The sequence below is a fragment of the Narcine bancroftii genome, chromosome 4 (genome assembly GCF_036971445.1).
Source record: "Narcine bancroftii isolate sNarBan1 chromosome 4, sNarBan1.hap1, whole genome shotgun sequence".
In the NCBI taxonomy this organism is placed as follows: Eukaryota; Metazoa; Chordata; class Chondrichthyes; order Torpediniformes; family Narcinidae; genus Narcine; species Narcine bancroftii.
This window is the reverse complement of record NC_091472.1, coordinates 35,982,650-36,006,272: the sequence shown is the minus strand read 5'-3', so window position 1 is coordinate 36,006,272 and position 23,623 is coordinate 35,982,650. Positions and strand designations below refer to the sequence as shown.

The following is a 23,623-nucleotide window of genomic DNA, read 5'->3' as shown; positions in this document are numbered from 1 at the left end:
TGGGGATTTAGTGTGTAGGTCACCACAGAATAACACTTCACATCTCATTTAAAATGCAAGAGCTTGTCTGAAGCCAGTCATACAGGCACCAGTGGCTTTGGAAAAGACAATGAGACTGTTTAGGAAGAAATTCTTAAAAAATAGATGCAAATAAACAGTCCAGGATTAGAGTGCTGATAAAGATCTTTCAAGGATTGGGTTAAGTCTTGCAAGAGGTTCTGGTTTTTCCAAGCAGAGAGAGAGGAAAAGACCAAACAGGATTTCTCCTTGGGAGAGAGAGGGAGAGTTCAGCAGCAGTAGGTGGGACTGGAACATGACAAGCCTGTTGAGACTCCATTTTGAAGATGAGTTCTGAGTTCAGCCTGTTGAAAACCCTTGTAGTCCTTACAAGAGGAAATAGCTGGCTAGAGTGTTACTCCTGAAATAGGGGAAAAAAGAGGAACTCTGTGGTGACCTGGAAGAAGAGGCTATCATTTGGAAAACCTATCATGGGGCAAGTTTCTTTGGCAAGACACTGAAGTATTGACTGTGGGAAATCAGTTTGTGTGTGTCCAATGAGCAACAAATCTCTCTCTGAAACCAACTAGAACCTTCCTGAGCGGTAACCATTTATCTTTTCACTAGAGCCTTATAAAAATTTATAAATATTAAATTCTGTGCAAAGTATAAGAATTGCCTGATACCAGTGAACTTGGAGAAGTGAGAAGTGAGATTGGACTGTGAATCAAAGAACTTCCCTGGTTATGAGCTCAGAGGATCCCAAAACCCAGTAGCAATAGATATTCAACAAGACAAATGGTTACTTAAACAGAAATTGCTTTTAATTACCTTTAAACATGAAAACAGGATCAAACTTTATCTTATCATTATTAATTAACCTAACTTAACCCCCTTCTAATTCTAAGCACACATGTATGTAATGTGTGTGTAAGTTCAGAAGAGTTCTTTAATTCACAGTCCAATCTTGGGGGGATCTTGGGCAGTTCCTTTACACCTCTACACTTTGCACTTGCTATCACTCTTGGTCTCATTTATCCACAAGACCTTTTTCCAGAATTCTACAGGCTCTTTTAAATAATTTCTTGGCAAACTGTAATCTGGCCATTCCTCCAAGTTCACTGGTTGCAGGCAATTCTTATACTGTGCACAGAATTTTAACATTTATGAAGTTCACCAGGCTTTGGTGCTTGAAAGGTAAATGGTTGCTGCTCAGAAAGATTCTTGTTGGTTTTCAGAGAGAGATTTGTTGTTCCTGTACACAAACTGATCCCTTTTAATCAGCCACATCAATGTCTTGCTGAAGAAACTTGCCACATCAGGGTTTTCCAGATGATAACCTCTTTCTTTCAGGTCATCACAGAGTTCCTTTTTTTTCTCATTTCATTTTTTTTTATTTCAAGAGAAACATTATGCAGCCAGCCTCTCCTCTTGTATGAACCACAAGGGCTTTGACCAGGCTGAACTAAGCACTCACAACCCGTCTTCCAAACGGGGTTTTTCCACAAGCTTTCCAACTTGTCCTGTTCCAGTCCCATCTGTGGCTGCTGACTGTAAAACTGCAGAACTGATCTCTCTCTCTCTCTCACACACAGAGAAAAACCTGTATGATTCACTCTCTGCTTGCAAAATAACATGACCCTCTTAGAGCAGCAAGCAGCACTCCCAGTCAGGCTGTGGCTCCGAGCCTACTCCTCTTTCATCTGTTGGTTTTCAAAACAACAATCCATTAGTGAAGTCTCTTGGGCACTCTCCAAAGTTTTTGCAAAGGCTCTTGGAGCTGGTCTGTCCAGCTTGAGCAGAGCTCCAATATTCAAATATTGCTCTAAAATTTATTTCATCAATATATTATTGCACAACAGGAAATTTAGTATTCCATTACAATCTCTACTCTGATTTATACAATCCTAATTTTACCTCTAGTTTATTCTTCATTAGCTAACTAATTAGGAGGTTTCTACATAGCATAATTTCTGCCCAAAATTTCTTCCTGGAATGTTTTCTCGCTTTGGATTAATTTGATTTGAACCAATCTTATCAGTGCTTACAGTATTGTGTCCTCGTGCTCTTCTTCCAAAAGTATACTCCAAAGCTAATGTGGGCTTTGAAACTTCATCCCTGCCAAAAAAAAAGTTAATTACATATATAAATTCATACTTACTAAGTAATTGCAAATTTCCATTTATTTAAATGGACTTGAATTTGGCAACAAAAATATAGATGAAGTAATCCCAGGTGTAATATATTAAACCATTGAGTTAATATAGGTCATTTAAATTCACTCAGCTTTCTAGATTCTAGTAAGACCACTTGCCAACACATACCTGTCAAGAAATCGGAGTATAATTGTAGTTTTCCCCTATAAAACAAGATACAAGTGACAATTATATTACTTTGTATATGTAAGCATATACTTCTGCAATAAATTAATAATACCCATGAACAATTTGGTTATATTAAGAGCAATTTATTTCTCAAAATTAGCACATAGAGCAAGAGTGCAATTATTTGGAAAAACAAATTTTGAAAATTGACACTTTTGACTCATCCTCCAGTTCCAAGGAAGGATTCTTTACCTAAAGTGGTAATGTATTTGTTTTACTTTCCACAAATTAGCTGAGTTCTTCCAGCATTTCTATTTTTGTTTCTTAATTATTATTTGGTAAGTATAAATCTTTAATAAATCCAATTCCTTGCATTAACTCAGCAATCTTCACTGACGCTGCTCTAAACTGAGCACCAGGAGATTCAATGAAATTCCATGACAATTAACTTGAACTTAACTTCGTATCACTGTAATATTTAAGCTGTTAAATAATTCACTATTTTAATAAATTACTTCAATTAATTAAAACAATATTTGTATTTATTTGACCCTTTTCCAAAAGTCTCCAATCATCATTGCTCACAGCTCATTGTGCCTCATGCAGAAACAGAGGGAGTGATTCTGGTATGAATCTGAGATCTGCACAGCTAGTAAAGGATAACACATTCACAAGACTAGCCCAAGGGAAAATAGAGAGATAAAGGGCCTCATTGCGCATATTTCAGCTCACTAATTCAGGTTGTTTTTTTTTCTCTCCCTCTCTATTGATGCTGCCTGATTTAATAAGTAATTTTAGCAACAGGGTTTTCTTGAATTCAGATTTCTAGCATCCATTATAATATCCAATGTTATTATTTTAAGCAATTTTTCATTTTTATTGTTCTGAACTAGCATTTGGATGATTGTAAACATAGGTGCTACTCATTTTAATCCATTGATTTTTCACTATATTCTTGTACAAGTGGAGGGAAAGTTTTCATGGTGCAGAAGAAGCATGTGGCAAACATCATTCTTTAGGTTTTAAAGTATTTCCAAGCAACTTACCCCACTTTTACTTCCCAAGAAAAATACAGATCTTTCCTTGATTTCCAAATCTTCACTTTCTTTGTCCTCATTCATTTTAGAAACTTGAGCCACAGCTATGTCCCATAGAGTGTCACTGTCAGTGAGAAGCAATGCCCACACACAAATATAACCAAGTAAATATAACAAAATCTTATTTTATTTTTAAATTATAAATGATTTAAAAATGTCACTTCAATCAATAAGACAATCTGCTCAAGCTTATAATTGCCAGCAATGATATTTTGTTTGGTTTTCGTGCTGAAAAACTATTATGCAACTCATTTGTATTTTTCAGCTTTTTTTTATATATATCTACAGCAAAACAAGGAACCTTTTGTTTAAAGTATTTAATTCTATATTTGATTCCGTCTAAGGAATATTGGCTCATTGGGTTAATATCACAGTGCTATTGCTGATAGGAACTATCCACAAATCCATTGACACACGTTCAAATCTGTCCCCCAGTGACACTTTTGTGTAGTTTACACATTCTATCTATAAACGCATGGATTTCCCCAAGGTGCTCCCATTTCCTCCCCATTCAGAAACTACTGCAAGATGAGGTGATTGGTAAGAGTTAATGAATATGAGTGAAATAGTTGATTATAATAGTTAATGGGGCAATGGAATAGACAGGTCTAATGAGTGTTGACAGAGTTGTTAGGCTGATCAGTCTCTCCCCATGTCATAATAACACAAGAAAACAGATGCAAAAGTGGGCCATAAAGCCCTTCAAACCTGCCTGCAATCTAAGATGATCATGTCTGATCTATGCTCGCCTCAACGACTCTTCTGTGTCATTTTTTTCATTCCTTGATCTATCAAATATTAATTCACCGCCACTTCAAATAATTCTAAAGATCCAGCTTCCAACACCCTCATTTTTAAATCTTAGGATTTTATATGTTAAAACTCCAAGGAGTACAGTGCTAAATTACTTTGTAAGGCACCCTCTCATCTCAAGAAGTTGCCTGATGAATCTCTTTAGTACTGCCTCCATGTTACTATAATGCTTCATTGAAGGTAAGGGCACCAAAACTACACAATATTCCCAGTGATGCCTCTCCAACTCCTTGTATAACTTCAATTAAACTTCCCTTTTTAAAAAAAACCTTCAACCCTTCTGCAATGAATGCCAAAATTCCTTTTGCCTTCTTAACAACTTGCTAGATCTGCCTGATGGCTTTTTGTATTCCTGCAGCAAAAACACCGAGATTCCTCTGTACTTCATTCAATCGTAGTCTCTCTCCATTTACATAATAACCTGCTTTTCATTTCTCTTGCTGAAGAGCATAACTTCACACTTGCCCACATTAAAAACTCCATTTACCTGTATCTTTCCAACTCAATCTATCTAGATTTGGTTAAATAATTATAGTAACCTTATTGAGACATGCTCTTCCTCCAATTCTCATAAATTTGGAAACTTTACTCCAGGTCATTAATGTAAATAATAAACAATTGCAGGCCAAGAACTGACCCCTGTCATACTCAGTTACCTCCTTCCAGTCTGAACAAGTCCCATTTATTCCAATCCAGTTTTTAATTAGACAATTTTTGATCCACACTAACACAATTCCTCCAATATCATGGCCTTTTAATTAATACAATAGCCTCCTGCCTATGTGGTGTTTTGTAAGTTTAAATACAACACATTCACAAGCTCCCTGCCTATCAATTCTTGCTGTTACATCCACAAAAAAATTGAGTAATTTGTTAACGATTATAAAAACATATTGACCAGGTTTAATTATATTCAACTTTGCTCAATAAGCAGCCATTCCCTCTTTGTTAACTTCAGACATAGTACCATTAAAAGTCATTAAACTAAGTGGTCTGTAGTTCCTTATCTTTCTACTCTTTTGAATAAGTGGATTACATTGGCTGTTTTTCAACCTTCTGGTACTTTTTTTAAAGAGTCAGTGGGTTATGAAAATTTTCAATTGTGAGTCCACTATCTCTGTAGCCACTTGCTTAAAAATCCTGGTATGCAATTCATTGGTTTCTTGCAATTTGTCCACCTTCTGCCCAGAGTTTCTCCAACACTTAATCCCTTGTAAAAGGGATATTTGTAAGTTCTACCATGTTATTTGATGGGCTGATACCTCAAGGATATCAACGGATGCAAAAATAAGCACAGCATATCTGCTATTACTTTGCTTGCTGTTATTAACTCAGCAGTCTCATTCTCTTGTGGCCCCACATTTACCTTGGCTACCCACTTCCTACTTGTTTATCAACAGAAATATTTACTGTTTGTATGATACTGTGGCGGCTCACCACGAGGCAGGCGAACCGGCCCCGCTTGTAAGCCATGCGGCGGGGCAGCCGGCCAAAATGGCGCCGTCGGGGGTTTCCCTTCCTTCCAGCACGGGGCTCAGAAACCTGCGCTGGGGGACCACATGACGCCCAGGTGATATCAGTGCCCTCCAGTGCGGTTCTCAGCCAGGTCCGGGCTGGGAGTATAAGTGCAGCCCAGCAACCTATAATAAACCAGTCTGCTCACTGAGCTCAACCAGTCTGGTTGTGTGTGTGTTATTGCAGGAGCAGTGTAGCTGCTGCTACAATTGGTGACCCCGACTGGTTCAAACATCTTTGAATCCATCATGAGCGAGTCTAGGATTAGTGCTATAGCTGTAAAACTGCCTGAATTCTGGGTTCAGGATCCAGAGATCTGGTTCGGCCACGCCAGACACGTGCTGCACCTTGTTCAGCATCCACCCACCGAGGACAAGTACGAGACCATCAAGCGAGTGCTTACCGGGTCCCTCGGACTATCCAGACACAAGTGTGCCGCTCGGGTGCTGCACCTCGACGCCCTGGGGGACAGGTCTCCGATGGAACTGATGGACGAGATGCTCGCGCTCATGGGTGAGCACACCAACTGCCCACTTTTCGAGTGCATCTTCCTCGAACATATGCCTGGGGACATCTGCCTCCTGCTGGTTCAGGAAAGCTTCATTGACCTGAGGAAAGTCGCCCAGAAGGTCCAAGAGCTATGGCTCGCACGATTCTCGGAAGGCTGTGGTCCACAGGTCACGAGCACAACCACGCCAAGCCCGCCCCTAGCGCTGCGGTAGAGCACCCAGCCCCTGCAGGGCCCCCCAAGAGTATAACCAAGGCCACAGGATCTGCTTCAGGCCTCTGCTTCTACCACCAGCGCTGGGGAGCCAAGGCTCGGAAGTGTCGTCAGCCCTGCTTGTTCCAGGGAAACAACCAGGCTGGCCAAGGACACAGCCTTCTCTACCTGCGGGACTCAGTCAGCGGCCGGCGGTTCCTCATTTACACTGGAGCCCAGATCAGCGTCATCCTGGCCATGGCCATCGAATCCAGGAACCGACCTCGTGGACCTCCACTCTGTGCTGCCAACGCAACGGCAATCTGGAGACAAGACAGTCCACTTCCAGATCCGCCAACGGAATTTTGCGTGGACGTTCACCGTCTCGTCCCTCCCGACTGCCATCCTGGGTGCAGACTTCCTCCTCGCACACGGGTGGACATTCGAGGTAGGGGCCTGGGGGCGCCCGTACCTTCCAGGCCATTCGCCTCGACGCCTCCTGCTCAGAGCATCCGCAGATGGCCACGTTCAGCAAGCCCAGAGACGAGTTCCAGCAGATCCTGGATGAGTTCCCGACACTCCTCAAGCCACAGTTCTCTGCTGCCTTGCCGTGCCACGGGGTGTTCCACCATATCCCCACCCAGGGCCCCCCGGTTCACGCCAAGGCATGCTAGCTCCCGCCTGACAAGCTCCAGGTAGTGAAGGAGGAGTTTTCACACCTGTTGGAGCTGAGGATCATTTGGCGGTCTGACAGCCTGTGGGCCTCGGCGCTCCACCTGGTTCCCGAAAGCCTTCAGCAGCTGGTGTTCCTGAGGAGACCATCGAGGCAACCATTCCTGACCGTTACCCCGTCCCTCACATCCAGGACTTTATGGCCAACCTGCATGGTCCAAGGTTCTTCTCCAAGGTTGACCTGGTGTGCAGATATCACCAGATCCCGGAGCACCCTGAGGATGTACCCAAGATGGCCATCATCACCCACTTTGGCTTGTTCGAATTCCTGCACATGCCGTTCAGGCTCAAGAACGCTACTCAGACCTTCCAACGCCTCATGGACTCTGTGGGCAGGGATTTGGATTTCGTCTTTATTTATTTGGATGACATCCTCATCGCCAGCAAGGACCGGGCGCAACACAAGGCCCACCTACGTGCCCTTTACTCTTGGCTGACCGACTTCAGCCTGACCATCAACCCGGCCAAGTGCAAGTTTGAGAAAGAGTCCATGCAGTTCCTGGGCCATACCATCACGGCGAAAGGAGTCACACCCGCCACTGCGAAGGTCGCCGCTATCAGGGAGTTCCCACACCCAGACAGCCTCAAGGGGTTGCAGGAGTTCGTGGGTATGGTCAACTTTTACATCTGCTTCATCCCGGGAGCTGCGCGCATCATGCACCCGCTGTTCACCCTTATCGCACCCAAGCACAAGACGCTCGCTTGGAACCCAGAAGCCTGCACCACATTCGATGCCACCAAGAACGCCCTGACGAAGGCCGCCATGCTCACCCACCCGCACACAAACCTGCCTATGGCACTCTCTGTCGATGCCTCTGCCACAGCCATCGGTGCCGTCCTGGAACAGCAGGTGAATGGACAATGGAAGCCGCTGGCATTCTTCAGCTGCCTGCTTCGCCCGCCGGAACGCAAGTATAGTGCATTCGACCGCGAGTTACTGGGCATGTACCTGGCAATGCGGCATTTCTGCTATTTTTTGGAGGGGAGGACTTCTACCATTTTTACAGACCACAAACCCCTCACCCAGGCGCTTGCAATGGCAAAGAATCCCTGGTCAGCCCGCCAGCAGCATCACCTCCCTTTTAATCAGCCATTTCAGTGTCTTGCTGAAGAAACTTGCCCCATCAGTGTTTTCCAAATGATAACCTCTTTCTTTCAGGTCACCAGAGTTCCTTTCTGTTTCTCTTATTTCAAGAGAAACATTAGGTAGTCAGTCCTCTCCTCTTGTATGAACCACAGGGGCTTTGAACAGGCTGAGCTAAGCACTCACAACCTGTCTTCCAAATGGGGTTTTTTTCCACAAGCTTGCCAAATTGTCCTGTTCCAATCCGAGCTGCTGCTACTGACTGGAAAACTGCAGAACTGAATTCTCTATCTCTGAGAAAAAGCCTGTTTTACTCTCTCTGCTTCCAAAACCACACAAGCCTCTTTGAACAGCAAGTTCCACTCAAGACAGCCTGCAGCTCCAATGAGTTCTTTCATCTGTTGCCTTTTTGTAAAATATTTGGTTTGGACTTACAGACTTTTGCAAGTTGTCCCTTTTCCCCCGCAGTTGGAGCAAATGACATCCCTGGCAGGGCAGCGTTTCCTCGGGTATTTAGCCTGCCCACAGAAATAGCACTTCGGGTGGTAAGTTCAGAGTGGGAGGAGGCTTGCGATCCCTCCTCGTAAGTTGGCAGCCACCTTGTTCCCCATGAGGCAGCCACGTGTTCAATGGAGAACGATTTGATGCTTTGGAAGCTACCTCGAGAGTGCTCACTAGTTCGATGGTTTGAGGTAGGCTCAATTGTCTCTGTTTGAGTAGACTCTGCCTCAGTTAGTCAGAGCAGACGCCTGTTACACAGGCATCTCTGATCGGCAGCTGTGAGTACTGTTCTGCACTCACAGCTTGGGGGCTGCAGTTGTTTGCGAGCTTCTGCAGAGCTCTGACAAAGTCGTTGAAGGTTTCCCCTGTTGCTGTCTGCATGAGTGGAGTACATGCCACGCATAGACTTCGTTCACCTGAACTTTATACCATTGTGGCTCTTTACGTCTATTAGTCCCGGACAATCTGGTAGACCTGGTGCCCTATGTAAGAGTATAGCAGATGGAGCTTGTCCTCGTTGTCCCAGATAGCTGCAGAGGCTGTGAGGAACTTTTGGAAGCAGCGGCGCCACAAAATGAACCTGTCGGTTGCCTCGGGTCGATTTCTAGGTGATCCAACCTCATGTACTTGTCCATATTCTCAAAAAATTCATGTAAATAAAATTGATGCACAATCAATTACACAAAGACTGAAGTTGCTGAAACTGAAGGCTTTCATTTACAAGAGTTGGACAGCATCCCCGTATTGATCGCTCACATTGACCCTCACTCGAACTGGGAGCAGGCTTGTGACATGTCACTCTTTATGGGGAAGAAAGGGAGAGGAATCATGAGCTGGCCAGTGAGAGCAGGGTCAACCAGGCAAGATTATGACATTTACATATGGCATGCAAATATATATAATAGTGGCTTCACCACATACACAAACCATTGCACCCTTGTACTGTTAAGACAACTTCTCCCTCAAGCCATTATATTTGTCCTTATTTAAGTTAAAAACACTGGTTATGACCCATAGTGCTCATTCTCAAGCTGCATTTTGGAATTGTATGATTACTACCCCTTTATCTACAAGAGCCTTGATCCACTTTTCCTCATTACACACCAAATTTAAAATAGTCTGTTCCTGGTAGGCTCAGAAACATAATGGTCTAAAAGCAATCCTTGATCTATTATACAAATTCTTCTTCTAGGGAGGGGAAAGGAACAATAATATTTTTTTAGTGAGTCCACATTTATGGATACAAACCATGCCTTTGCATAAAGTGTAGACTCCTGTTCGGCTCCGAATCATGGGTCCTCTACCGGCACCACCTACGGCTCCTAGAACGCTTCCACCAGCGTTGTCTCCGCTCCATCCTCAACATCCATTGGAGCGCTTTCATCCCTAACGTCGAAGTACTCGAGATGGCAGAGGTCGACAGCATCGAGTCCACGCTGCTGAAGATCCAGCTGCGCTGGATGGGTCACGTCTCCAGAATGGAGGACCATCGCCTTCCCAAGATCGTGTTATATGGCGAGCTCTCCACTGGCCACCGTGACAGAGGTGCACCAAAGAAAAGGTACAAGGACTGCCTAAAGAAATCTCTTGGTGCCTGCCACATTGACCACCGCCAGTGGGCTGATAACGCCTCAAACCGTGCATCTTGGCGCCTCACAGTTTGGCGGGCAGCAACCTCCTTTGAAGAAGACCGCAGAGCCCACCTCACTGACAAAAGGCAAAGGAGGAAAAACCCAACACCCAACCCCAACCAACCAATTTTCCCCTGCAACCGCTGCAATCGTGTCTGCCTGTCCCGCATCGGACTTGTCAGCCACAAACGAGCCTGCAGCTGACGTGGACTTTTTACCCCCTCCATAAATTTTCATCCGCGAAGCCAAGCCAAAGAAGAAAGACTACTCAGCTTTACAAACAATATTCAATACAAGCAAAATCACTAACATGGTCTAATTTGCAGATGTTTAATGGGATGTTTGCAAATGAACATTACCTGCACTACAAATTAACTCAATTGTTGTGTCATGACTTAACAGTTAATAAACACAAGTGAGGAAGCCTAATAGCGTGAATGTGGCTGAGATTATCTGATCTCGGAATTTAAGCAGGCTCAGGCTTGGTTAGTACTTGGAAGGGACATTGCCAAGGAACACCAGGTACTGTACGTTTTACAAAGTGACGACTCTGTCCATCTTACAGTGGACAAAAGTTCAAGAATTTCATACATGTTACATTCTAAATGTAGTATTATGAAACAGTAATGGAATCTTTACCCCTTTAGTTTTCTTTTACTTCTCATGCAACTAAGTCATTTGGCCTATGCTGTCTCTCAGACCTCAACTTCAGTAATTTCTCTAACCCCTGATTCACCTACTGCAAAGATGATTAACAGTCAACATATTTTTGGGGGATTTGAAGGAAACATGTGCATCTGGCAGAACCCATGCGATCACAGGGAGACCATGACCATGGTTGGAGCTGTGCAGCTACCGAACATTATGCGACAAACAGAAGAATACTTGTACTGGTTATTAGGCATTAAAATATGATTGAGAGAAACAAAGAGGGAGGTGAGCTGGAAGCATTTTCACACGATTTCTCTCCCCACCAGTCCCAAAAGGATTCCTGAACATGAGTTTCCCGACAACCAACAGGGTTATGTGTTTCAGGCAGGACCTGAGATTACACTTTAAAGTGACTTTATTGCCTGTGAAAGAATTTAGAAAGTGTATGAGCATAGAAAGGCGCCATATGAATGCAGGTCAAACAAAGGCTTGCTGGAGGAGTCAGGCAGCATCCATGGGTCGGAGTGTTGCGGGCCCAGAGAGTTCCTCCAGCAATTCTCTGTTTGTTCATGATCTGCAGTTTCTCTATACAAATGCGGGCCTTTATTCCGTTGGTCCGTTCACGGCCAAGGTCATGCACGACAGGCTCTAACTGGGGCGGTGTGAAGCCCCCTCCCCTGGGCCTGACTCCTCGCCGTGACCGTACGACCTCGTGCCCCGAGCTGCTTGACAACAACGTTAAGCAATCACCTCGACCGAGGCATCCTGCCCGCTGAAACAGTCGCTCGCTCCACTCCCGATCTCCGGCGCCTCGACCTGCCTAGGCCCGCTGCCATGGAAACTGCCAATGGAGTGGCGTCGACACGTCACATGCAACCTTCGCGAGGGCCTCTGGGAAGTGTAGTACATTCCAGCCAATAGTGGGAAGGGTCAGTGATTGTTTTGACACACCAGAACAAAACATGAAAATACAAAAATGTGCATGTAATATTGAAATGAAAACAAACACAAAATACTGGAAACACTGAGATGGTCTGTGGAAAGAGAAAAACAATTAATGTTTCAAGTGAAAGACCATTGGACAGGTTCAGGTTCTTCCATCTGAAATACAATTTCCATCAACTTCCGACACCAGGCATATCTTCCTTTTCAACTTTCAAAAATCCCTGGTCTGCTTTTCCAATTCCACCATTGCTTGAGTTCCCTCCCCCCACCCAGCTTTATCCCAAACAGCTGCTCTTTGAGCTAGCCATCCATTTCTTTCAATTAATTCCATTCAGTGCATTTGCAAAACCAAACGTAGACTGAGCGACCACTTCACAAACCACCTTTATTCTGTCCACAGGGGTGACTGAGCTTCCTGTTGTATCTGTCAGTTTAATTCTCTATCTCACTTCCCCTCTGTTACAGTATGTGTGGTCACATGGATTATTGGAATGAGGTTGAAAGCCAGCTTGAAGAACAGCAACTCATCATCCACGGGTTTGGTGAAACAAAATAGAATTCAACAATTTCAAACAATTTTCTGTTTGCATCAGATCTGGCCAATGTTCACCTATCATAGTAACTCCATTTTATTCTCTCTCCATAGACGTTGCCAGATACTTCCCGTATTTTCTTTCAGTTTCACATGTCAACAACAGCTCTCAACTGCATTCCACAGCTTTAACATTTAAACTTTTTGTATTTTGCTCTTTCCCTCATCCCCTTTCTCCTACATTAATCTTTAAACAGTTGGTTCATCTCATCTACCCTGGTATTACTCAGTCCTATCCATTCCTCCCCAGCCCTCCAGCACTTAAAACATATATTTTCAGTATTTCTATATTCTGATGTAGAATATTCAGCCCGAAATATTAACTGTCCCCTTTCCATCGAGATTGTCTTACTTGCTGAGTGTCTCCCACATTTTCTGTTTTTATTTAAGATAGCCAGACTCTATATATTTTGATTGCCTGACATCACTCTATCCTGGAAATGTATCCTGTCAAAAACTATATCTTTATTATCAAGATTTTAAAACTAATAAATTAAAAGTTTAAAAATCTTGAAAATTAAGAACTTTCTGGACAACACTTGAGAATTTCTAACTCATAACAGATGAGTGATGACCATATTCTCAAGATGAATTTTCAAAACTCAGATGAAGAACATCTGGCAATTTCATGCAATATTCTATGCATTAGAAGAATAAAAAGCTGCAATATCTTCAGCACACTCTTCCTGGATTGTCCTGAAATCTCCAAGGGTTAATGATTATTCTGCTGGATACAACAGTAAGCAATACAATAGAAATTTAATGAAGGTATTATTTTAGAACAGAGAACAATACAGCACAGTACAGGCCCTTAGGCTCTTGATGTTGTGCTGACCCATGTATTCCTTAAAAAAAACATACTAAACCCTCCCTACCCCATAGCACTCTATTTTACTTTCATCTAGGTGTCTAAGAGCCTCTTAAATACTCCCAATGTTACAGCCTCCACGGCCATCCCTGACAAGGCATTCCAGGCACCCACAAGTCTCTGCAAAAAACTTTTCCCCTGAAGTCTCCCCGAAACTTTTTTCCCTTAATTTTGTACATATGTCATCTGGTGTTTTCTGATCCAGCCCTGGGAAATAGCTGCTGGCTGCCCACCCTATCTATGCCTCTCATAATATTGTAGATCTCTATCAAGTCTCCACTTATCCTTCTGTGCTCCAAAGGCAAATCTTGCCTCATAAGACTTGTTTCCCAATGCAGGCGATGTCCTGGTAAATCTTCTCTGCACCCTCTCCACAGTTTCCACATTCTTCCTATAATGAGATGAACTGAACACAATACACTTAGTGTGGTCTTACTAGAGATTTATAGATTTGCCACTTGTCCTCTCTACTCCTGAACTTAATCTCCCTACTAATGAAGGCAAGCATCCTATAAGCCTTCTTGATTATCCTATCAATGTGTGTGGCGACCTTGAGGGATGTATAGATTTGAAACCCAAGGTCCCTCTGTTCAACCATACTCTTAAGTAACCGACCATTAACCTTGTACTCAGCCTTCTGGTTTATCCTTCTAAATGGCAAAATGATTAATACAAATAGCTTTGTATTAATCATAAAAAAAATTGGATATGGGAATATAGAATGTTTCATTGAATACACAGCTAAGAGTTTCCACTCCTTACTCCATGCAGGTATGTGCATAGGTATTTAAATTTTGCCATTTATAAGGGGAAACTTTAAAGAAATATCTATAATTTAGAAATTACATGACACATACCCTCAACATGCCAGATACTATTAGTGGGATACTGATAGGGAGCTGTTCCCCTAACAAGGGTATAGAGCTGAAGTAGTTACAAAGGTAAGGTGGGATAAGACAATGTGAGGTTTAAAACAAAAATTTTAAAAGCAATGTGTTATCTGAAAGCACATATTGATGTGTGAATGGAATTTGATGTGAGTTACAACACAAATATTAGAGACAAATGGGAGATTGCAGATGCTGGAATCTGAAATCTGATGGAGGAACTGAGCAGTATTAGTGGGAGGAAAAGAATAATTGATGTTTTGAGCTGAAACTTCATTGAATCCTTTATAGAGCATTAGTACCTTGAATGACCTCAAATGCTAAGAGGGGTTTAAGAGTAGCCAGAATTATTTGAGAAAATCTGAATCTAGTGGTACCAAGAGCACTGAGAAGATTTCTTTGCTAAACATAAACCGAGGGAGTGGTGGAGTCTGGGGGATGGAGAGAAAGGAAAATGGAAATGTACAAATATGAGGCCAGAAAGAGAAATCAAATGCTGAAAGAATGGGGCAAAATGTAGTTCTGATGCTGATAATTTCACCATATGGCCATTTCATACATTCAGATTTGGCATGCTTGATATTTAACCCAAATACTAGAATGAGTTGCTAATTAATTTAGTGCAGCTTTACAGAATAAAAGGCTCGATTAAACTTTTATTTACTTTCACACAACTTTTTAAATGAACATAATTGGAACATTTGGTTAAGATGGTTGGTGATGAGACCAGTCATGGAGTGCGAAACTACAACTCCCATCATCCTCCGAGGGAACTTGTGACGTAGGCGTGTTTTACATGCTTGGTTGCAGTTCCTTCTTTGGTGGTTGAGATTGCAATGGCTTCCAGGGTATCATTTTCACAGTACAAATTGGAGGCGGAAATAGAAAAATGTAGGGGAGAATGTCAGTGGGACAAAATCCAAAATCTTGTGAAGCAACGTTCTCCAAAAGCTTCAGAGAATGGTCTGTCCTGCTTAATTTTCATACCTTCACTCGGTGTAACTGTGCGTTTTGTGTTTGGAGCAGTTTATTGACCTTTGGCCTTTAAATGCCATTTATCATTCCTGAATGTACGTTTCGCGAATGAAAGTTCGCAGTAGTGCAAAAATGCTTTTAGATAATGTGTGGTGGGAATGGTGTTTGGCACAGAGTTTGCCTGTTGGTCTGCAGAAACTTCAAGGTGTTCTGATCCCATATTTGAGCTTTCCCATTTAACTTTACTGTGTTTCTGTCCACTGAAGAGCTCCAATGTGGCACCTCTTTTGAATATTTTTCAATTATTTGCTCCTCCTCACGTTACTCTTGTCCTTTCAGGAAGCAAAACTTTATTGTTGAGTTATGATGTATGGACATTTGTGGATGGTCCATGGTGCAACAAGTGGCAAAGAAAATGAGAGGGTGGAGGATGGTGTACGAGTCACAGAGTCTGCTTTGTCCTTGATGTGTTGGCATGTAGTCATTCAGGTGAACAGAGATTTAAATTTAGATAGGTCCTTTCGGTCCTCGAGCTTGTGCTGCCTTAAGTACACCCAATAGACCTACAACTCCTGGTATGTTTTGAAGGGTGGGGGGGAACCCAGGCAGACACGGGGAGAACGTACAAACTCCTTACAGACTACCGCGGGATTCAAACCCCAGTCCTGATTGTTGGTGCTGTTGGTGCTAACTGTGCCGCCCTTTTGAGACTCAAGTTTGAGATACTCAGACTTGATCTTATACCCAATATATTAATGTAGTTGGCAGTTCTTTGTTGACCATCTTTAAAGGAAAACAAATTTTGTATACATAACAAGGTTCAAGATTTCTTTATTCTAAATCTAGATGATAAGATTTTCTTTTGGAGACACAAAAGACTGCAGATGCATAGAACAAAATTCTGGAGGAATTCAAGGGGTCAGGCTGCATCCATGGAGGAAAACGGACTGTCGACATTTTGGATCGAAACCCTGCTTCATAACTGAGGATTTAATCCGGTTGGATTTGGTGACTTCTGTGGGGAAAATGTTATTTCCCGATTTATGTTCTGTGCTTGAATATTATTTAGGCCTTGCCACTTGAAGATGTGGGCTGGTTTATTTTCTGTTCTCTAATGCTTGCGTGCAAAATCTTCATATGATTATCAGTGAACACCTCTGGTTCTGAATTTATGACTGAATAAAGGACTTTGAAGCCATTGATGATAGTGCCTAGGGATTGGAGTGCTGTCCTGAGGTGATTTAATTGATTTCCAATACATATTAATAATATGAAAGTAGTTACATAAATTTCATCGAGATGTTGGAGGTTATTCAGCTATCAAGCATGTACTAGTCCCCTGAGCATTCCCATTCTATTATTTCCCTGTAAACCCATTCTGTTTCATACACCCAATAATTGACTCTTTTACGACCCATGGTCAACTGGGAGTAATTAGTCTACCAACCAGCACCTCTTTGGGATTTCAAAGGAAAGTAGGGGAACCCATTTGGACAAAGGGAGCATGCAAACTCAACACAGAGAGTGCCTGAGGTCGGGTTAGGACCCGAGTTGCTGAATCCGTCATGCAGCAGCACTAATTGCTGCGCCGTTGTGCTTTTGTGCCTGTGGAAGTTTTTCTCCTTAATTCTTACTGATTTCAGCTTTATTAAGATGTCACTTTAGTTTACTGCAACCATGAAGTCAATGATGTTTACTCTCACTGCGACTGGAAACCTCTTTTGTACATGTTTGCAATAAGTTGATTGAAATGGTTAGGTTTGCGGATGTCATGCATGCACTTTCCTGCTATAGTGCTTTAACTTCACCGTGATTGTAATGTGAGGGATGCTGGAATTGACTGTGAAACCATTTAATGGATAATCTAAAGTAAAACATGAAAATCTGTTGAAGTAAAAACATAATGCTGGAGAAATTCAGCAGGTCAAGCAGTGCCCTTTATATTAGCAAAGGTAAAAATGCATAACTGATGTTTCAGGCTTGAGCCCTTCATCAAAGAATGAAAAAATGTTGGCAGGTGCCCAAACAAAAGAGTGTGGGGGGGAGTGGTTGGTGTGGTTGCAAAGGCAGGAGGTGACCCTTACTAGTTAGAATGAGGAGTCAGCATACAGAAATGATGTGCAGTCGCTAACGGACTGTTCCAGCAACTTGTATCTGAACATTAATAAAACAAAAGAGATGGTTGTTGACTTCAGGAGGCCCTGGGAGGACTACATTCCGCTGACCATTCTCGGCTCGACCATTGAGGTCATCAAGAGTATCAAATTCCTTGGAGTGCACTGGAGGAGAATCTCACCTGGTCCCTTAACAGCAACTCTATAGTCAAGAAAACCCAACAGTGCCTCTACTTCCTGCCAAGGATGAGGAAAGTTCATCTCCCACCCTCCATCCTTACTACATTCTACAGAGGATATATTGAGAGTATCCTGTGCAACTGCATCGCCACCTGGTTTGGAAGCTTTACCATCTCAGACTGCAAGACCCTGCAGAGGATAGTGAAGTCAGTGGAAAATATCATTGGGGGCTCGCTTTCTTTCATGAAGGACATCTACAACATTCGATGCAGGCAAAAGACCATAAACATCGTGAAGGACTCCACACATCCCTCTGCCATCTGGTAGGAGATACTGTAGAATTCAGGCCCTAATGTCCGGATTGGGCAACAGTTTTTCCACCACAAGCCATCAGGCTCCTGAATTCCCAGAACATATGTGGACAGTGTACTATGGACTTTTACTGTATACTGTTACGGAGTCCAGAGGACCCCAAAACCAGCAGCAATAGATATTCATCACAACACAAAGGGGTACTTAAACAAAAGTAGTTCTTAATTATATTTGAACAAGAAAACAGAATTAAACTTTAACTTATTACTATCAACTTACTTAATCCCCCCCCCAATACTAAGCGCAGGTATGTGTAATGTGTATATAAGCTTAGAAAAGTTCTTTGGATCACAGTTCTCTCTCTCTCTCTCTCTCTCTCTCTCTCTCTCTCTCTCTCTCTCTCGATCACGTGCTCTCCCATGCAAGCCGTATGCTGCAACTTTGTTGCTCTTTTTACAAAAAGCACTCTGCAAATATTCTGTGTTTTAAAATGTTTGTGTGCAATCTGCTCTAACAATTCCTCCCAAACCAACTCTAAATGCTCTGTCACAATATATTTTAACTTAAAAATATATGTAAATATGTTTTGTGGTCCTGGAGAAATGCTATTTCATCTTTACCGTACGAGCATGGTATGAATGATAAATAAAGGTGACAACTGAGGTGATAGGTGGAGAAGGGAGGGAGGGGACATCAGCGATCAAGGGGAGGACTGATGGCTAAGTGAATAGTGGGGGGAGGGAGAAGAACTGGAAAGGACTGATGCTGTGCATCTAGTGCTCCTTTTGTGGCCTTCTCTACATCGGAGCGATTGTGCGCAGATTGGGAGATCGCTTTGCTGAACATATTCGCTTCATCCACACCAGTGACCTCGCAGTAGCCAACCATTTCAGTTCTGTGTCAAACTCCCATACTCACATGTCTATGCATGGCCTTATGTACTGTCTCAGCAAGACCACCTTCAAACTGGAGGAACAACACCATATTTTTTTTTCCATCTTGGCACTCTCCAGCCAGATGGCATTAACATCTACTTTTCCAGTTTCTGCTAACCTGCTTTCCTCTTCCCTCTTCCCCTTTCCAGTTCTCCTCCCTCCCTTCACCCATGCAGACACGGGGAGAAAGTATTAACTTCTTACAGACACCATGGAATTTGAGCCCCGGTCTGGTCCTAATCGCTGGCACTATAAAGGCTTTGTACCAACTGCCATGCTAATGGTGCTGTTCTAAATATTTTTGCACTACAAATTAGTGGTAATTCTGCTGCGCGCACAGGGTAAAAAAGAATCTTGGTTGTATCTGATGTCATTTTATGCACTCTGAAATGCACTTGCCTGGCCTTAATTTTTAATCTTATCTCGAAGAAGAAAGAAAAACAGTGGCTGGAGCTGCTGGTAAGGACTTTGGAGAGGGGAGACCCAGTGCTACTCCGACGGTCCTAATGCTGTCAGCTCTGTACAGGAGCCGATGGTGTTTGAAAGTAAACTGCGAGGTTTGAGCCCAAGATGGCCAAGAGAGGTTGCAGTCTCCAGAAAGGAGTGGACTGACACAGGGCACCAGAAAAGGGGAGAATGCCCCCTGTTAAGAAAGAGAGAGAGAGAGACACCCTACAGGATGGTGACCACTGTAGAGGATAGGTGATGGGCTCAGTGGCTGTGGGTCCCACATAAACTGAAGGTGACATGTGGTTGGTGGACCCACATGGGGTGTGAACTATTGGCAACTTGCAGTTAGGGGACATGCACAGGTTTCTGGCTGCTGGGAACCAGATATTGGAGCTGAGATTCGAGAGGATGATGAGCCAAAGATGGGCTCCTGAAGGACCTCGGGTGCTGAAGGCTTCCTTATCATGTTGAAGGTTTGGATCTGGAGTTTGGGTTTTTGATGAAACGAACAGGAGTCTGTGTGGCTGCAGAAGTGGGAGAGCTGGAGGCAAATCCATGGGCACTCAGTGACTTTGATGGGACTCCCTTGATCTTCTTGTGCTGTAAGGGGCACTGGGCAATACTAATGGCAACTCTTTCTCTGCCTTACAGCAGGCAAAAGTTAAGGTATATCATTTATGTTATGATAAATGTAGCCTTGAACATTGGTTATGTATCTTGACCTCTTAATGGATGCTGTGTGACCTACTGAGTTCTTGGAGCATTTTTGTGTATTTTTTTTAGTGTAATCACAGTGTCTGCATACTGTCATGTTTCGCTGGCCTTAATCCTGGCATTTTTAAAAATTAAATATTAAGTGTACAGTATAATTGGCAAGATCAAAAATTTTTTTCCATTCTGCTTTGCTCTTCAACAGATTAACTGGCAAAGCTATTGCAGGGCATTTTTTTGTAGGAGTCAAAAACATTATTATTACCATGTGCAAACATTGTGCAGCTGGAGGAACTCAGAGGGTCAGGCAGCGTCCCTGGGTTACAATGGCTAGTCAACATTTTGGGTTGGGACACTTTATCAAGATACACCTCATTTAAGGGGTGGAAAAAGCTTTTAACTTTCCTGAAGGTGCTGCAATTTAAATGGATAAATAAGCATACTAACTAGACAGCAACTCAGCTCTGTTTATATAGCTCTTTTTAAATTTAGCAATTTTTTTGGATGCAATTTGCATAGGATGCTTTTCAACCAGTTGAGTTTTTACACTTAAATAATTTGTAATCAAGAATTTTTTTGATTTAATGAAATAGTTCCTTCTTCTTAATTCATATGATTTATCCTTCTGTTTCCATACTAGTGTTGCTTCATCAAAATTATTGGACAATTCACATTTGATTTCCAGTAATAATATTATGAGGATTAGATCCTGAGTCGAACAAAATACAGCTATATTTGGGACTAACAAGTATTTGTGAAGAAGGAACATAGTCCAAAACAAAATAATTAATAACTTGGACCAGTAGGCACTGGTATTCTGGTGCAACTGTTGTCCTGTCAATGTGGTTTTTGCAGTCCACAACAGAAGAGATGCTGTTACAGAAGGAAAATTAGTTAACTCGTTTCTTTTTTTTGATGGCACAAACTTTAGCTTTCATGTGTTAGTGTTGGAGATATGGGGGCACATGAGTGATAGTCAAGGTGTCTGTATGATATTAAGTTTTGTGCATATTTTTGGAGTTGCACACATCTAGGGAAACAGAGTATTCTATTCTGGAATACTCTCCTTTTATGCCCCATAGGTACAAAGAAGATTTTCTGGTATCAGGTTGTGAGGCACTTTTGCAGGATGTTTGGTTTCTGTTCTGCTCTAAAATTACTCCAGGTCTACTTGAGGTAAAAATTTTTAAGATTTCCATCCCTCCACTCCACACCCCCCCCCACCCTTGTACCAATGCACAAATGGATATAACAAAAAAATTGATATGAGATTGTTTTTAAACTTTGTCTCAATTTATCATATTTAACTTATATGCACACGAAATGATTGATACCATATAGAAGTTAACCCCCTATTTTTGGCCCAAAAATCTATTATTTTCCAAATATTGAGTGTAAAATTGACCCCCCCCCCCCCCATTTTTGGCCTAGGCTGCTTGCTCCCTGGAGCTCATGACACCCCAACTGCCGTCTCTCGGCTCGGCCGCTGGAGTTCCTGAAGCCTTGACCGCACTCTCTTGCCTAGGCTACGGCCGCCTGCCTATCCAAGCTCTTGACATCTTAAATCTGGACTTAGCACTCGGTCCCGGCCACCCACCTACCCATCCGAGCTTCTAATGCCGCTAATGACACAGGTATGAACTGCGGTCAAAAGTAGCGTGCGTGTAATAATTGACCCTCTAAATTTTACCCTAAAAATTGGGCCACTGAATTTGACTATTACACACACACACACATATATATGGTATGTCCAAATTGTATCAGTTTTACTTTTACCTATTTTAATAGCTTCCTTGAGGTCTATGTCCTACTTTGGCTTCCATCTGCTCCCCTTATCCTTCCCATCACCCACATTTAATAAATTTGCACTTAACTACCAAGTACTTGCTCTTAAATTGACTCCAAGCTTTTTCAAAAAACTTTTGATATCATTATCGCTGAGGCTCAGTGCCACTTTTTAATTCATCCACACTTCTATGGAATATCATGGGATATTTTTCCCATATCAAAAGCATTTATAATTATTTGTTGTAGAGAAAGAATAAATGGATTGGAAGTAATTCTTGGCTCTGAAATGTAATTTAACCTCTGTGAATGCTTGTTCCAGTGTTCTAATGGTAAACTATTTTGTTAATTTATTTACAAATGGTGAATTGAAGATGATTTTGGGAATCTGCTGCTTGCTGAAGTTCTCTTGGAAAAGTGCCTCAAGGAAAATACAGTCAAGCTGAAAAATTGCACTCCATTAGTGGAAAAGGATGAATCCAAACTGAGAGCAGCCAAAGACCACTTGAGCAGTATTTTAAACAGAGGCACACTGCAAGTGAGTACAAAGTATGAATTTGCTACAAGTTGTCAGTTTAAGGGTTGCTTTCCTACTGTGTTAAGAGATGAGTTGAAATCACATCAAGGGAGTTTGTGGTGCTTCAGTATATTGCTAAATGCCAAAAACTGGAAGTAATGTTACAGTGAAACTGATAATCCAGTATCCTTTTGGTGGCTAATAGCTATAGTTTTGATTCTGACTTGTTCATTATTTTGCAATGTGAGTAAATTTGGCAGCCAGATCTGGGGTTGATGATGGGATCACTGATAGTTAGGAACATGGATAGGTTTGAGACCAGTTGAAGCAAACAGTCTGAAACCTACAAACTGAATTGGTTTTAGAATAAAGGAAGTGCTTTGAGGCTGGTCTGTTATGCACTGTGAACTTGATCTGAACTTAATCCACATTGTTGCCTGATTCCCCAATTCCCCTATAGAGCAAAAGTAACACCAGGTGTGAAAAGTGCCTTGCTGGAGGACATCAATGTTATCTGATATAGGGATGAGTAAGGGAGGGAAGACGTGAGAGTTGTGTTACAGATGTCTAAACAGAGCTTTATACAGCTTCTTGAGCTTTTCGTTATTTCAGGGCATTGTACCTCACAATATGTTGATACTGGACAGGATGGGGTACACTTTCACCAAATTGAAAGAAGTAAAATGTGAACGCAAGTTGCATGGATTTAGTTTTTATTAGAGAAACTAGGCCAATGGAAAAATTGAAATTAGAGCAATGCTTTACAGGGCCACCATCAGAAAGTATTTCTTCAACATATGTTTTGGAAATTTAGAGCTCTTTCCAATCCACATGGGTAAGTATACAAAAAAAATTATACAAATGAAAGTAACAGATTATTGTTCAGCAAGTGATTTAAGAGTAAAATCCAGGTCTAAAGTGATCTAATTAATTGACAAAATTAGCATAAGGGACTCATCTCTGCCTCTTCCATTTTTTGAAATGTTGATGATGGTGTATTATTTGCTTCCAAGGTTTGTTGATATTTTTGCATCATTTGTAACCGAGGAGTCTGGTTGCACAGTGGCAGAATTCTACTCTGGATTCCTAGATAATTATTTTAATGTAGTTGGAAAATTGTAACAGTTTAAGATCAATAATGCCATGTATGCTTGTATAATAGTCGATTCCATGTAAAAGTTGACCACTCCCCCATTTTGGCCCTGATTTTTCTGCCCATCAGAGCCTCGGCTAACCACCCACTGGAGCTCCCGATGCCTCGCTTTGGCCCCCCATCTATCCAAGTTCCAAAAGTTCTGAACGCGGTC

General features: G+C 42.2%; 2 protein-coding genes across 6 annotated transcripts in view; one reads left to right on the top strand and one right to left on the bottom strand.

The window, feature by feature from the left end:
• The window catches only part of dync2li1 (dynein, cytoplasmic 2, light intermediate chain 1), an 82,872-nt gene extending 70,988 nt beyond the window's left edge, over window positions 1–11,884 (bottom strand). For both annotated transcript variants that reach the window (XM_069931055.1, XM_069931056.1), the window contains exons 1-4: window positions 11,796–11,884; window positions 3,368–3,482; window positions 2,322–2,356; window positions 2,046–2,115 (exon numbers count right to left, since the gene is read on the bottom strand). In XM_069931055.1, the coding sequence (XP_069787156.1) occupies window positions 2,046–2,115; window positions 2,322–2,356; window positions 3,368–3,482; window positions 11,796–11,881 (306 nt within the window). In that variant the 5' untranslated portion in view covers window positions 11,882–11,884. The remainder of the gene's footprint in view (window positions 1–2,045; window positions 2,116–2,321; window positions 2,357–3,367; window positions 3,483–11,795) is intronic.
• A 3,267-nt stretch (window positions 11,885–15,151) lies between these two features.
• Window positions 15,152–23,623, top strand: part of LOC138760457 (tetratricopeptide repeat protein 7A-like) — a 402,683-nt gene continuing 394,211 nt past the window's right edge. For all 4 annotated transcript variants that reach the window (XM_069931051.1, XM_069931050.1, XM_069931052.1 and 1 more), the window contains exons 1-2: window positions 15,152–15,300; window positions 22,174–22,337. In XM_069931051.1, coding sequence (XP_069787152.1) covers window positions 15,174–15,300; window positions 22,174–22,337 — 291 coding nt within the window. In that variant the 5' untranslated portion in view covers window positions 15,152–15,173. The remainder of the gene's footprint in view (window positions 15,301–22,173; window positions 22,338–23,623) is intronic.